The sequence below is a fragment of the Pseudorca crassidens genome, chromosome 20 (assembly GCF_039906515.1).
Source record: "Pseudorca crassidens isolate mPseCra1 chromosome 20, mPseCra1.hap1, whole genome shotgun sequence".
Lineage (NCBI taxonomy): Eukaryota > Metazoa > Chordata > Mammalia > Artiodactyla > Delphinidae > Pseudorca > Pseudorca crassidens.
In genome coordinates, this window is record NC_090315.1 from 15017451 (window position 1) to 15031700 (window position 14250).

General features: G+C 47.3%; 1 protein-coding gene across 1 annotated transcript; it reads right to left on the reverse strand.

Annotated features, from left to right (window-relative positions):
- Positions 1–43: 43 nt before the first annotated feature.
- Positions 44–5742, reverse strand: PSMD8 (proteasome 26S subunit, non-ATPase 8). The gene is made up of 7 exons (XM_067719935.1): positions 5352–5742; positions 4242–4314; positions 4012–4114; positions 2657–2822; positions 1583–1683; positions 946–1057; positions 44–279 (listed from the first exon to the last, which is right to left on the reverse strand). Exons 1-7 carry the CDS (start codon positions 5712–5714, stop codon positions 142–144), a joined length of 1056 nt encoding a protein of 351 aa, XP_067576036.1. The 5' UTR covers positions 5715–5742; the 3' UTR covers positions 44–141.
- Between the last annotated feature and the right edge of the window lie 8508 nt (positions 5743–14250).

Here is a 14250-nt window from a genome sequence, read left to right on the forward strand (position 1 = left end):
AAGAACTTACGTCCCTACCATTCCACTCGGGGAGACAAGGGCCTAAGAGAGAAAATGTCAATCCACCTTTATTGGGGGAAACCCTGCACTGCAACTGCCTTAAACAATGCAAGCTCTGCTCCACCCCAGTGCCTGGTGGGCTCAGACGATCATCTCCAGCTGCCGGGCATACTCGATGACCTGCTTGGCCAGCTCCGTGGAGGGGATGGTGGTATCTTCCGGCTTCTGCTGCTGGCTGGCAAAGCTGTAGTAGTTGTTGAGGCCCAGGACCCACCCTCGCTGCAAGAAGGGAGAGATGAGAGATGGGTGGGGTGATCACACAGGCACCCTCCCCTTACCCATGTGGGCCCTGGATCGCTTTCCTCACCAACCCTACTCTACCTTGCACAACCCTAGGCAAGTAACTTCACCTCTCTGTGCCTCAGTTTCTCCATGTTTGAAGAAACTGTCTCCCAACAGTGTTTGGACCAGAGTAAACGATCACTAAGTATCAGCTGTTACAATCACTCAAGTTCAATTTCACCTCTTCCAGTCTGATCTTGACCCTCTTCAGTCACCAGGGCTATTGCACCCCATGCATCAGCATCTCCAGGGGCACTGCTCCCACACCAATACCCCAGACCAAATGAAACAAAGTCTTGTGGGGAAAAGCTGCAAACTCCAAGGAATTCTGATAAGCCCAGCAACCAACATATGCTAAGCCTCCACCTGCACCTGGAGGCAGGTGCTGGGCTAAGCTCATCCCACATATTAAACTCTAGCCCCTTTCTACACGTAGGGAAATTGAAGTTCGGAGAAATTCGGCAACTTGCCTGAGGTCACACAGCTGGATTTAAACCTGGGCAGTCTTGTTCCAGTGTCCCTCCAGGCCACCCCACCCTGCTGTTAGTGAGTGCACCCCTTGGCTCGCTGGCCCCATGGTCCCCTGCCCTCCACCCCAGCCACCTTCTTGGCGTAGTCTGTCATCTTTTTGGGTGTGTTGAAGAAGAGGATCCGGGTGGCCTCAGTGAAGAGGATTTTTTCATAGGCCTTCTCGATGCACCCAGCAATCTCATCCCTGGGGGAAGACGAGATTCTCATTACTGAGCACAGACAACTCTCTAGGCCCTGTCCTCTCAGGCCAGACCCTGCAGTTCAGCACTGACGGCTGGAATGTGTTACCTGCCCTGTTCAACCAATCAAGGCTCAGGGGAGAGTAGCTTGACTAGAGTTGCAAAGCTAGGGCCACAGTAGGGTCCACACTCAGATCTCTGGGACTCCTGGGCCCACACTCTGAGGTGAAGCCATATGACTCGTGGAGCACTCCCATGAGAGGCAGCAGGGTCTCTGTCTGCTGAGTGCTGTCTGGGTGCCAAGTCCATGCTCAGGGTCTGATGCCCACGGGCACACACATACACAGCCCATAGTGAGATGAGGGCTCTTACCCCCATCTCATGACCAGTTCCAGTTCAGAGAAAAGGAGAACTGATGTGCCCAGCTTCCCCAGATCACAAGTGGCCAGAATGGGATTTAAACACAGAGCTGTCTGACTCCAGAGTCCAGGCTCTTTCTAAACTCCACACGACCCTGGCCCCCCACACACCTGATAGTGTCAAGCAAGATATCGATGAAGAAGGTATAGCTCTCAGCAGGGATGTTGCCTTTGGCCAGGAACACCTTGTTGTAGCTGCCCTCCATCAGGTACTGTAGAGGACAGGGGTGAGGAAGAAGAGAGGGTGAGGAAGAGGCAGCACAGGGGCTTACCCGCTGAGGCCTCACCATACTCCCAGTGCCTCCATAATCCACACTCTACTAGAACACTCTCTGCAATACAGTCACCCATTCCCCATGCAGACTGGGTCCTACTCTTCCCGGAAGCCCTTCCTGGTTTTTTCTCTCTCTCTGTCTCTCTGTCTCTCTCCCAAGCCTGCCCTTGGTTAGTATCTAATTATCTATTTTCCAGGAGGGAGACAGAGCTGGAGCCACCCCAAGCGCATTCCTCTACATCTTTGCCCAAGCTGTGCTGCCCCTGCCATAAATGCCCTCTCTCCCATCCTCTCCCCACAGTGAAATCCTCCCATGAAACCTCAGCTCTAAGAACTACTTCTTAACCTTAGGTACTACAGCTCTTCCTTGATTCTGCTCACCTTGTTCCAGAAACTGTCCTCTTCGCTGCCCCTCAAACACACCAGGCATGTTTCTGCCTTGGGACCCTTGGACTGGCTGCTCCCTCTACCTGGACCATTTCCCCCCCAGATGACCAGGTGGTTGGGTTCTTCACCCCTTTAAAGTATTTCTCAAGTTTCATCTTTTCAACAAGGCATTCCCTGACCACCCTGCCCCTGCCCCTCCACCCTCCTTCCTGCTTTATTTTTCTCCACAGCATTTCACATCTGACAGACCATATACAGGTTATTTAATCTTTTTGTTTATTGTCCACTTCCTCACCTGAATGTCATCCTCACAAAATCGAGATTCTAACTGTTTTGTTCACTGTTGAGTCTGAAAACCAACCACAGTGCCTGGTACAGGGCTGGGGCTCAATATCGGTTGGACAAAGGAGTCCATAGGCTGAAAGATGGGTGAACCCTCTCATTTGCGAGGATACCCTCCCGAATGTCTGTCCCTGTACCACTCCCTTTAGCCAGGCCCTCCCCTCCCCCTTCCTCAGCCTCACTTGCTCGAGGGACACCGGATGCTTGATGTATACATTGGTCTGGATGTCCTTGGCAGGCAGCCGCTCCAACTCTGTGTGGAACTCAGCCACCCGGTTCTGGGACAGCAGGAAGAGAAGGTTGAGGCCCAAGAGCTGGTGCATGTAGGCTGACTCTGGGAGCTGCTCCCTGTGGACCAGGGTGGGACACCAAGGTAAGGAGGGCTTAGGTACCGACCAAGCCCCCCACTCCAGGCTTCAGGGACCCTGACGACTGCCCAGTGCTCTCTCCTTGGAGGGGTATCGGGTCCTGGGTTTTCAGATGAAACTAAGGCCCAAAGAGACATGAAGAAGTCACAATCATATGGGCCCTAGAAAGTGATCTCACACCAGTAAAGTGACTTAGCCTCAGTTTCCCCAACTGTAAAATGGGTATCACCACAGTACCCATCTGATAGAGGTGGGTTAAATAAATAAGGGTTAAGTTATTAAATGATTTAATACAGGTAGTGATTAGAACAGTATCTGGCCCAAATAAATACTATATAAGTGTTAATTATGATTATGATATTAAGAATCATCACCCTCAGTTTTGGGGGGAAACTGAGGATTAGGGAAGTAAAGTCATTTGCCCAAGACGATATAATCAGGAAGCGGCAAAATTAGTTTCAAACTCAGGTTCGTCTGGCTTCTGATGTCAAATTCTTAATCATTAGTCCATGCAAGCCCCATTCAGTTATGAAGCCATTCAGTTTCATATTCAACACACAGCCAGTGAGTCCCTGCTCTGGGCCCGGCTCCATGCTAGGCAGTGCTGGGACACAGCAGTGACTAAGACCCTTCTGCTTATAGAAGACTCACAGTCCAGTGGGAGAGACAGGGCTGGGATGGGGAGACACAGACAGACGGGTCAGGGCTGATACAGCATTGGAGGCCACAGGAAAGAGCTTGGTCTGAAACCTGAAGGCTATGGGGAGCCAGGACAGGTTCTAAGCTGATGATAAACATGGTCAAATTTTAGTGTCACAAAGAACCTACTGGCTACCATGGGGGGATGAATCTGAGGGGACAAGGCTGGGGCCAAGGCAGGTAAAAGGGGATAGTGGCTACATTGGGGAGTGGAAATTTAGAGTGGGAATGTGAAGGGGGAGACAGACTGGAGCGCAACAGAGACTGGATGGTATAATCCCAGACTCAGGACCTCCAGGCCAACCCCTAACCCTGAGGCTTCTGGCGGCACAGCTATGCAAAGGGGTAATTCCAAAGTGAAGGAAGATGTCTCAAGTGGCTAGAGCAACAAGGATAAAAAGCTGCTGAGTAACAACCCCGCGCGCGCACACACACACGCAAACCAAATTAGGGGCAGGGCCCATCCTCACTTGTAATCGAAGTAATAGCATTTGAGCTGGGCCATGTACCGCTCGAAGGAGGGGATGTCCTTGCGTAGGATACTCCACTGGGCGCCTATCTCCAGTATGTCACCTGTGGGTAACAGGGGAAGCTCTCAGGAGGTGACTGTGGTCCGACCCTGACCACCACTGCCGCCATTCCTGCCATGACCACAGCCCATAACCCCCACCGCTACCCCACCAACCCCAGTGACACTCACGGGCCAGAATGAGCTGCTGTTTGGTCAGTTTGGTCCCTGTGGTTGGCAGGAAGTTAAGCTCCAACAGAACCAGCTGACGAGGAGGGCAGGGGAAGGAAGGAGAGAAGATGGGACTTCAAGTACAGATTACTTACCTTTTTCTAGGTCTTGGTTTTCCCTCCTAGAAAATGGAGCTAATCATCATCCCCGACTCATAAGGTTGTTATGAGTATTAAAGGAGTCAGTCCTCATAAAGCCCTCAGATCGGGGCCTGGGAACATGATGAGGGCTCATTTAAGATGACCTCATATTACAAGTATTAACAGATCCACTCGAGAAACAGTAACGCCACTCCACGCCTGACCCAATGGAATCAAGGGGTGGGGAGACACTAGCACCTTCAATTCTTCTGCAATCTTTTCCCACACTTTGGTGGGTTGGGCCCAGCTACCCCCCTCCATCTGCACCAGGGAGGAAAGGGGGCTAACCTCTTCCCATAGTCCAGCCCACACACTATCCCTTATCAGATACACCCCCCTCAGCAACTTGGTCCAGCCCACTGTATTTGTACTCTCTCCCAAACACACCTGGCCTGAAGCAACCCGAGCCCCATTCTGGTCCTCTACTGTGAGAATATTTTTCCTAAGTTCAGTATTGCCCTCACAACTTGGCTGGGCACCTCTCCCCACAGACGCATCCCTAAGCCCCAGATTTCTCAGACCCTAACTTGACCTGATCTTAACCACGAACCCCATCATCTCAGCCTCCTTCTTCCATCACCCTGTCCAGTCCTCATTCCCCACTTGGTGTCGTCCAGAATCCTCCATCAGAAAAACTCTGACAGCCCCATCCTGCCACTCCAGCCAGCTAGGTCTCCAAGCACCAAAATTTTAACTTCTCACTCGTCTGTGCCAGAAACACTCTTTCCGTCTCCCCCCACCGTGGGGCCGCATTTGGTCCATTCCAGGCCCCTCTCACGTCTTCATTCCTCCAAGCCCGCACTTTGGCTGTTCCGAATCCTTCACCCTATTGGATCACCCAGCCCGTCCTAGTGTCGGCGCTGCGGCCTCCCCCCGCGCCCGGAACTCGGCTGGGTCTGGACCCCTCGAAGCACCCCCGGCCGATCCCTACCTTGAGACGGCCGAGCTCTTCCCCGCACTTGCTAAGATTGGGGCTTTTACGGTTCCATTCGCCCTTGAGTTGCTCGTACATGCCGGCCGCGGCCTGCAGGACTGCGCCCGAGGCCGCCGCAGGCCCCGAGCTCGAGGCTCCCGCCACCCCGTTCACCGCCGCGGCCGCCATCTTCCGTGATGCGGCAAATCGCCCGCCCGATTTACGGCAGCGACGCTTACTGCGCCTCGCCCGGCAGAAGTGGGGCCGAGAGGTGGAGCCCAAAGCCGGGGGCGGGGCTGCGACTGTCCGCCTCCGCCTGCCAGGGTTAGCGTTCAGTCGCTCTCGGGGAGGTGCCCTCGGAGCCCGGCTCTTAAGGAACATGTTAGTCGGAGCTCCGCCTCTGCTGTCACTCAAGATGGCGACCGGAAGTCGCCACCTGCCCTAACTGAAAATGGCAGCGGTGGCAACGCCTCCCCGCCTAGCTTCAGCCTGGGCTTTCGAGATGCTACGTTTCTGTATTGGAGATTACACCTGCGTGGCAGCTTTTCTAAACCAAGAGGTGGCGGTGGTGGAGCCATTTGGATAGCTGTGTTATTCTTCCCATGTTACAGACAGGCTTTGAGAGGCTGGGTAAACCTCCAAGAGACTAACGGCTGAGATTTGACGTTAGGTCTTTCTCGTCTCTCAGTGCATCCTTCCACACTTTCTCCGAGCTTGTACGAATACGCACAAACTTTACAAAAATCATCCAGTCTTAATGACTTTAAATGCCACCATATATGCGGAGGATTCCCAATTTTTTTTTATCCCTACCCCCGATTCTTCCATTTATATCACACCCGCCTATTTAACATCTCCACTTTTTCTCAATTCTCTTGTCTCCATCATTTAGAATGTCAGCTCCATGAGAGAAGGGATATTTATCGGTTTTCTTTACTGCTGTATTCCCAGCACGAGGTAGACAGTCAATGAATATTTGTTGAATGAGTGGGTGTGTAAACAAGTTGTGTCTTCCCCAGCCCCACCCCCGAAGCTGCACCGGTGGCTTGCGGGGATCTTAATTCCCCCACCAGGGATTGAACCCTGGGGCCATAGCAGTGAAAGCCCAGAGTCCTAACCACTGGACCGCCAGGGAATTCCGAAGTTGTGTCTTTAAAAAAAGTTTTTAAAGAAAAACTGCATCGTACTATACATATTTTCTAAAAAGCACAGTGCTTTTTAGCAATACACTAAAGACATCTCTGGAGATCAGTGGGCATATTTCTGACACTTTAACAAAAACGGCTGCATAATATCCCACAGCATGAATATACAATTCATGTAATGGTGCCCATATTGATGTTTGTGTTATTTTTGTTTACTTGTTTGCCACTTCTAACAATGCTGCAGTAAAGATCCTTAAGGGGAGGGGAGGGGGAATTGGAGGAAGGTGGTCAAAAGGTACAAATTTCCAGTTATAGGATAAATAATTGGGATGTAATGTACAACTTGATGACTACAGCTAACCCTGCTGTATGATATATAGGGAAGTTGATAAGAGAGTACATCTTATGGGTTCTCATCACAAGGAGAAATTTTTTGCCTTTTTTCTTTCTTTTTATTGTATCTATATGAGAGATGGATTTAAGCTGGACCTGTTGTAGTAATCGCTTCACATTACCTGCAAATCAAACCATCATGCTTAAACTTACAGTGATATATGTTAATTATTTCTCAGTAAAACTGGGTGGGGGGCGGTGTAAAAAAATCCTTAAATGCATTTCTTTGAATACAGTTTTTTATTTCTAAGGGACAGACCATAGGAATTAAGATTACTGAGTTGAGATAAGCATATTCTTTTCATTTTAATAGACATCATAAGATTGCTTTCCCAAGTTGTAGCAGTTCACAGTTCCACCAGCAATGAAAGTGCTGACAGCATCACTGCTATTGGGCTATATAGCTTCTGCTTTTTCCTTTTACCAGTCTGATAGGGGACGAGCACTAATTTTTTGTTGCTTTAGTTTGGATTTCTATACTAATGAGGTTGAGCATCCTTTCCTGTGTTTATTGAACATTTGGATTTCCTCTTCTCTGAAATTTTCTGTGGGGTTATTGCATTTTTCTATAAATTTTTAGGTACTTGTGCATATTGGAGATAAAACGTTTTATCATATATGTTGCAACTATTTTCTTTGGTCTAGTGTTTATTTTCTGAATATATATACATATATACATTTATAATTTATTCATCTGTTGCCATGCAAAATTTTAATTTTTTTTTAGAAGATGTTGGGGGTAGGAATTTATTAATTAATTAATTTATTTTTGCTGTGTTGGGTCTTCGTTTCTGTGCGAGGGCTTTCTCTAGTTGTGGCAAGCGGGGGCCACTCTTCATCGCGGTGCGCGGACCTCTCACTGTCGCGGCCTCTCTTAATGTGGAGCACAGGCTCCAGATACTCAGGCTCAGCAGTTGTGGCTCACGGGCATAGTTACTCCGCGGCATGTGGGATCTTCCCAAACCAGGACTCGAACCCGTGTCCCCTGCATTAGCAGGCAGATTCTCAACCACTGCGCCACCAGGGAAGCCCCCAAAATTTTAATTATTACATAGTCAAATTTATGTAACTTTCTCTTTCCCTTTTGCTTAGGAAATTCTCCCCATGCCAAAGTAAAACAAATAGTCTCCAAAACTTTTTGGTAAAGTATTTGTGTTTTTCCACATGTGATTTTTATTATTAATCTTTAATTAATTTTTGCATATGGTGTGAAGTAGTGATCTAAATTCGATTTTATCCTCACAGTCAATTTTTTCAGAAACATTTATTAAACTATCACTTTCTCACCAAAGTGAAAAACATTTGTATCATATTAAAGCTCTTCAATAATCACACATATTTTAAGTCACCTACTGTATTCTACTGGTCTATATTTATTATTGGTAAATACCATACTGTTTTTTTTTAATATTTTTTTTTAATTTTTATTTTTGGCTGCATTGGGTCTTAGTTGCCACATGCGGACTCCAGAGCATGTTGGCTCTGTAGTTGTGGCACGCAGTCTCTCTAGTTGTGGTTCGCGTGCTCAGTAGTTGCAGCGTGTGGGCTTAGTTGCCCCACAGCATGCGGGATCTTAGTTACCCGATCAGGGATCGAACCTGCATCCCCTGCATTGGAAGGCAGATTTTTAACCACTGGACCACCAGGGAAGTCCCCACACTGTTTTTAAATATTTATTCTTGGTAAATACCGTACTGGTTTTTATATACATATATATCTACTTTATGTTGAGGTGAAATGGAAATAAAATTAATCATCCTAAAGTGAACAGTTCGGTGGCATTTATTACATCCACACTGTTGTGCAAATACCACCTCTATCAACCTCCAAAACATCTTCATCATCACAGAAGGAAACCCATTTCCCTTAAGCTGTTGCCTTACATTCCTTCCTTTTTCCCTGCCCCTAGTAACCACCAATCTGCATTCTGTCTCTGTGCATTTACCTATTCTGGGTATTTCATATAAATGGTATCATAAAATATGTGACCTTAGACGTCTGGCTCCTTTCACTTAGCATATTGGTTTTGAGGTTCATAGATGTTACAGAGTATTTCAATACTTCATGCCTTTTTATGGCTGAATACTATTGTATTATTGTATGGATATACATTTGTTTATTCATCCACTGATGGACAGTTGAGCTGTTTTCACCTTTTGGTTTTGTGAATACTGCTGATATGAACATGCATGTACATGTACTTGTTGTAGAATATGTTTTCAATTCTTCTGGGTAATATACCCTGGAGTGGAACTGCTGAATGATACAGTAATTCTTTTTTTTTTTTTTTTCAGCGGCCATGGCTCACGGGCTCCGCCGCTCCGCGCCATGTGGGATCTTCCCGGACCGGGGCACGAATGTGTGTCCCCTGCATTGGCAGGCGGACTCTCAACCACTGCGCCACCAGGGAAGCCCCTACAGTAATTCTATGTTTAACCTTTTGAGGAATGACCAAACTGTTTTCCATGACATCTGAACAATTTTACATTCCCACCAGCAATATACAAAGGTTCCAATTTCTCTACATCCTTGCCAACACTTGTATTTGCTGTTGTTTTTTAATTATTATAGCTATCCTAATGTATGTGAAGTGATATCTCACTGTGGTTTTGACTTGCATTTCCCTGATAACTAATGACGTTGAACAATCTTTTCATGTGCTTACTGGTTATTTTACATATCTATTTTGGAGAAATATCTGTTCAAGTCCTTTGCCATTTTAAATTGAGTTGCCTGTGGTTTTTTGTTGTTGAGTTATAGGAGTTCTTCATTTTCTATATACTAGTCTTTATCAGATATATGATTTACAGATATTTTCTCCCACTCTGTGGGTTGGCTTTTCATTCTCTTGATGGTATCCTTTGATTCACAAAAGTTTTTAATTTTGATGAGGTTCAATTTATCTGTTTTTTTCTTTTTTTGCCTGTACTTTTGGTATCATAGTTAAGAAATCACTGACAAATCAAAGGTCAAGATTTTCCGCTATGTTTTATAGTTTTAACTGTTTTTGTTTTTGGCCACCCTGCGTGGCTTGTGGGATCTTAGTTCCCTGACAGGGATTGAACCTGGGCCCATGGCAGTGAAAGTGCTGAGTCTTAACCACTGGACCACCAGGGAATTCCCAGTATAGTTTTCACCCTTAAATTTAGGAATCTGATCTGGTTTTGGTTAATTTTTGTACACGGTATAAGGTAAGGGTCCAACTTTTTCTTTTACATGTGGACATCCAGTTTTCCCAGTACCATTTGTTGTTAAGAGTGTCTCTTCTCCTTGGATGGTCTTGGCACCTGGTCAAAAATCAGTTGACTATATATGTGAGGGTTTATTCTGAGATCTCTATTCTATTACATTGGTCTGTATGTCTGTCTTTATGCCAGTAAGACACTGTTTTGATTACTGCAGTTTTGCAGTTTTGAGATTAGAAAGTATGAGTACTCCAACTTTGTTCTTCTGTTTCAAGATAGTGTTGGCTATTTGGAGTTCCATATGAGTTTTAGGATATGTATGCAAAATTGCCATTGGGATTTTGATAGAGATTGCACTGGATCTGTATTTCACTTTGGGTCATGTTATGGGCTAAATGGTGTTCCCCTAAAATGTATATGTTGAAGCCCAAAGTCCCAGTACCTCAGAACAGGACTGTATTTGGAGATAGGGCCTTTTAAAAGGTGATTACTTTCTCTTTCTTTCTTTCTGCCGCTCCCCACGCATGCCATGTGGGATCTTAGTTCCCCAACCAGGGATCAAACCTGCGCCCCCTGCAGTGGAAGCGCGGAGTCAACCTCTGGACCTCCAGGGAAGTCCCCAAATGTGGTTACTTTAAAATGAGGCTCAATGGGCCCTAATCCAACCTGAAAGGAGTCTTTATAAGAGGAGCACTTTGGACACACGAAGAGACACCAGTGATGTGACCACACAGAGGAAAGACAGTGGGGACACCGCAAGAGGGCAGCCATCAGCAAGCCAAGAAGAGAGGCCTCAGAAACCAAACCCGCTGACACTGTGATCTTAAGTTTCTGGCCAGAATTGTGAGAAAATAAATTTCTGTTGTTTAAGCTATCCAGTCTGTGATATTTCCTTATGGCAGCCCTAGCAAACTAATTCAGATAGTACTGTCGACAATATTAATTCATGAACATGGGATATCTTTCCATTTATTTAAGTCTTCTTTAATTTCTTTCAGCAATGTTTTGTAGCTTTCACTATACAAGTCTTTTTCCTCCTTGCATAAATTTATTTTTAAAATAGTTATTTATTTGGCTGCGCCGGGTCTTAGTTGTGGCCCGCGGGATCTTTAGTTGCAGCATGCGGGATCTAACTCCCTGACCAGGGATCAAACCCGGGCCCCCTGCATTGGGAGCACAGAGTCTTAACCGCTAGACCACCAGGGAAGTCCCTATAAATTTATTCTTAAAACTTTTATTCTTTTTGTTGTTGATGTTGTAAATAGGATTTTTTTTTTTAAAATTTCCTTTTCAGCGTATTCATTGCTGGTGTATAGAAATGCGACCGATTTTTGTGTGTTGATTTTGTGTACTGCAACTTTGCTGAATGCATTTATTAGCTCTAGTTTTTCATACGTGTGGACTCTACCTATAAAATTTTAATGAAAATGGCTTTGGCATTTAACTGCCATATGCCATATGCCATACGCCATCTGTCTTTGTTTCTTGTTTGTTTATTTATTTATTTATTTATTTTTGGCTGTGTTGGGTCTTCGTTGCTGCGCGTGGGCTTTCTCTAGTTGCGGTGAGCGGGGGCTACTCTTTGTTGCAGTGCACGTGCTTCTCATTGTGGTGGCTTTGCTGTGGAGCACGGGCTCTAGGCGTGTGGGCTCAGTAGTTGTGCCTCGTAGGCTCTACAGTGTAGGCTCAGTAGTTGTGGCGCACAAGCTTAGCTGCTCCACGGCATGTGGGATCTTCCCGGACCAGGGCTCGAACCGGTGTCCCCTGCATTGGCAGGCGGATTCCCAACCGCTGGGCCACCAGGGAAGTCCCATGTGTCTTTGATAATCAGGTAATTTGATAATCTTGCTCAAACAGTTTCCTTCTATTTCTATTTGACTTAGAATTAATATAAGGAATGGATGTCGAATTTTATAAAAAGCTTTTTCAGGTACCTATTCATGTAATCATACATGTTTGCACACCTGAGTCTCTGTTTCTTCATCTATGAAATGGGGACAATGATAGAACTTTCCTGATAGAACATCATGAAGATTAGTTGATAATCTAAGAAAAGGGATCTGCTATGGACTGAAAGTTTGTGTTCCCCACAAACTCCTATGTTGAAACCTAACTCCCAATGTAATGGTATCAGGAGGCAATTAGTCTGTGAGGGCAGAACCCTCATATTTGAGATTAATAATGTCCTTATAAAAGAGACCTCAGTGACCTTCCTCATCCCTTCTATCATGTGAGGACACAGTAAAAAGATGGTCATCTATGAACCAGGAAGCAGGTTCTCACCAGACACCGAATCTGCCAGCGCCTTGGTCTTGGACTTCCCAGCCTCCAGAACTCTGAGAAATTTCTGTTGTTTGTAAGCCACCCAGTCTATGGTCTTCCGTTACAGCAGCCTGAATGGACTTAGGTCAAAACAGGATGTTGGGCTTCCCTGGTGGTGCAGTGGTTGAGAGTCCTCCTGCTGATGCAGGGGACACGGGTTCGTGCCCCGGTCTGGGAGGATCCCACATGCCGCGGAGAGGCTGGGCCCGTGAGCCATGGCCACTGAGCCTGCGCATCCGGAGCCTGTGCTCCGCAATGGGAGAGGCCGCAACAGTGAGAGGCCTGCGTACCATAAAAAAAACCCAAAAAACAACAACAAAACACCAGGATGTTATCTCATCACATTCTCCTTAATCGCATCAGTACAGTGAAGTTTGTTGACAGATGTATCTGTACCACTGACTGTTGTGTGCATTGCCTGGCCATCGCTGACCTCCCTCCTGAGCCCCAGACCTGGGGTTCCCACAGCCTCCTGGACAGGCTCCTCTAGAAGTCTGTCAGACCTCCCACACCAATCATGACCCCAAATGGCCTAAGTGTCTCCCCCAAATCTGTTCCTTCTCCCCAGTCCTCATCTCAGGGACAGCCTCTTTGTCCCCCAGTCCCCAGGGCAGAGGCCTAGGCCTTTTCCTAAATGCCCCCCTTGCTCCCACTCCTTCCATGGCCTGTCAGCTTCACAGCCTGTTCACTTGGCCTCCTAAGCATCCCTCCCACCTATCCCTTCTTCTCCTTCCCACACCAGGCTTCGGTCCAGCACCATCCCCTCCTGCCCAGGTCCCTGGCCTACTGCCTCGAGTCTCGAGCCATCCTCCACAGGGCAGCCAGAGCATCTTTCTACATCTGAGCATGTCCTTCAGCTTCTCAGCTTGAATGCTCTCCTGATAATTCCTAAGCTCTATCATGTGACCTCAGTGGCCTCGCCTGCTCTGGAGCTATGCTGCCTCATCACGGACAAGCTGGTCCAACTGTCTGCCCTGGTGTCCCCTCAGAGGGTGTGTCCCCTGGGCCTCTGCTTCTACAGTGAAGGAGTGGAGGGGTTGATCAGAGGACCTGCATAGTCCCTTCACCCAAGACCTCTGGGGAGGGGCTGGAGTTGAGCCTATTGGGTGGACAGGGAGTGGAGTACAAAGGCACATTTGCTTTTGGCCTTTCGGTCTGTCCTTTTCCCCTTCCTGACACACATGTTCCTTACAAGAGCTGCCTTTCCCCACACATAAGCAAGAGATTAGGGAGGGATTGACAACCCTCAGCTCCAGGGGTGGGCTCTGAAGGGCTTAACCCAATCAAGGTCCCATCTGTCTGGCAGAGTGAGTGGTAAAGTAGTGAGCTTATGACCCAACCCCACCCAATCAGAGTGACTGACAGGACTTTTGCCTGGAAATGTTGGACTTCAGCTCCTTTTTTCTCTGAACAGTAAGACATGTGGATGTGCAGCCTCAGACGGTGAAGTGGGCTGGTCTGAGGTCAGAGACCACCCTCAGAGAAGGGCGGAGCAGGGAAAGGTAGACAAAGGGAGCCAGAATCCTATGGACATTGAGGACTTCTGGATCAAACTGTACCTGAAGCCTATATTAACAAAGTCCGTAAATTACCATTTCCATATGGACCACTGAGTGAAATTTTTGCTACTTGCAACCAAAACAAAAATTCTAACCTCTGCAGAGTCCCCTCCTTAAGATAGACACTAGATACGTGTTGCCATTCAAAATATTTAACAACTAGTGTTAAACCTGGGCGCTGAACAATCAGAACAGACTACAGGTCATAGCAACGGGCCTGGGTCATGGAGGACCCCGCTGGACTGTCGGGAGGTCAGGGGCACTCTGGGGAGGGGCTGAGTAGGCAGGCACACAGAGAAGCCAGTATTTACCA

Coding starts and splice junctions, on each gene's coding strand:
- PSMD8 (XM_067719935.1), bottom strand. CDS start 5,714: ATGTTCCTTAAGAGCCGGGCTCCGAGGGCACCTCCCCGAGAGCGACTG. Junction 4,315..5,351: donor AAGAGCTCGGCCGTCTCAAG/GTAGGGATCGGC, acceptor CCTCCTCGTCAG/CTGGTTCTGTTGGAGCTTAA. Junction 2,823..4,011: donor TGCTATTACTTCGATTACAA/GTGAGGATGGGC, acceptor CCTGGTCCACAG/GGAGCAGCTCCCAGAGTCAG.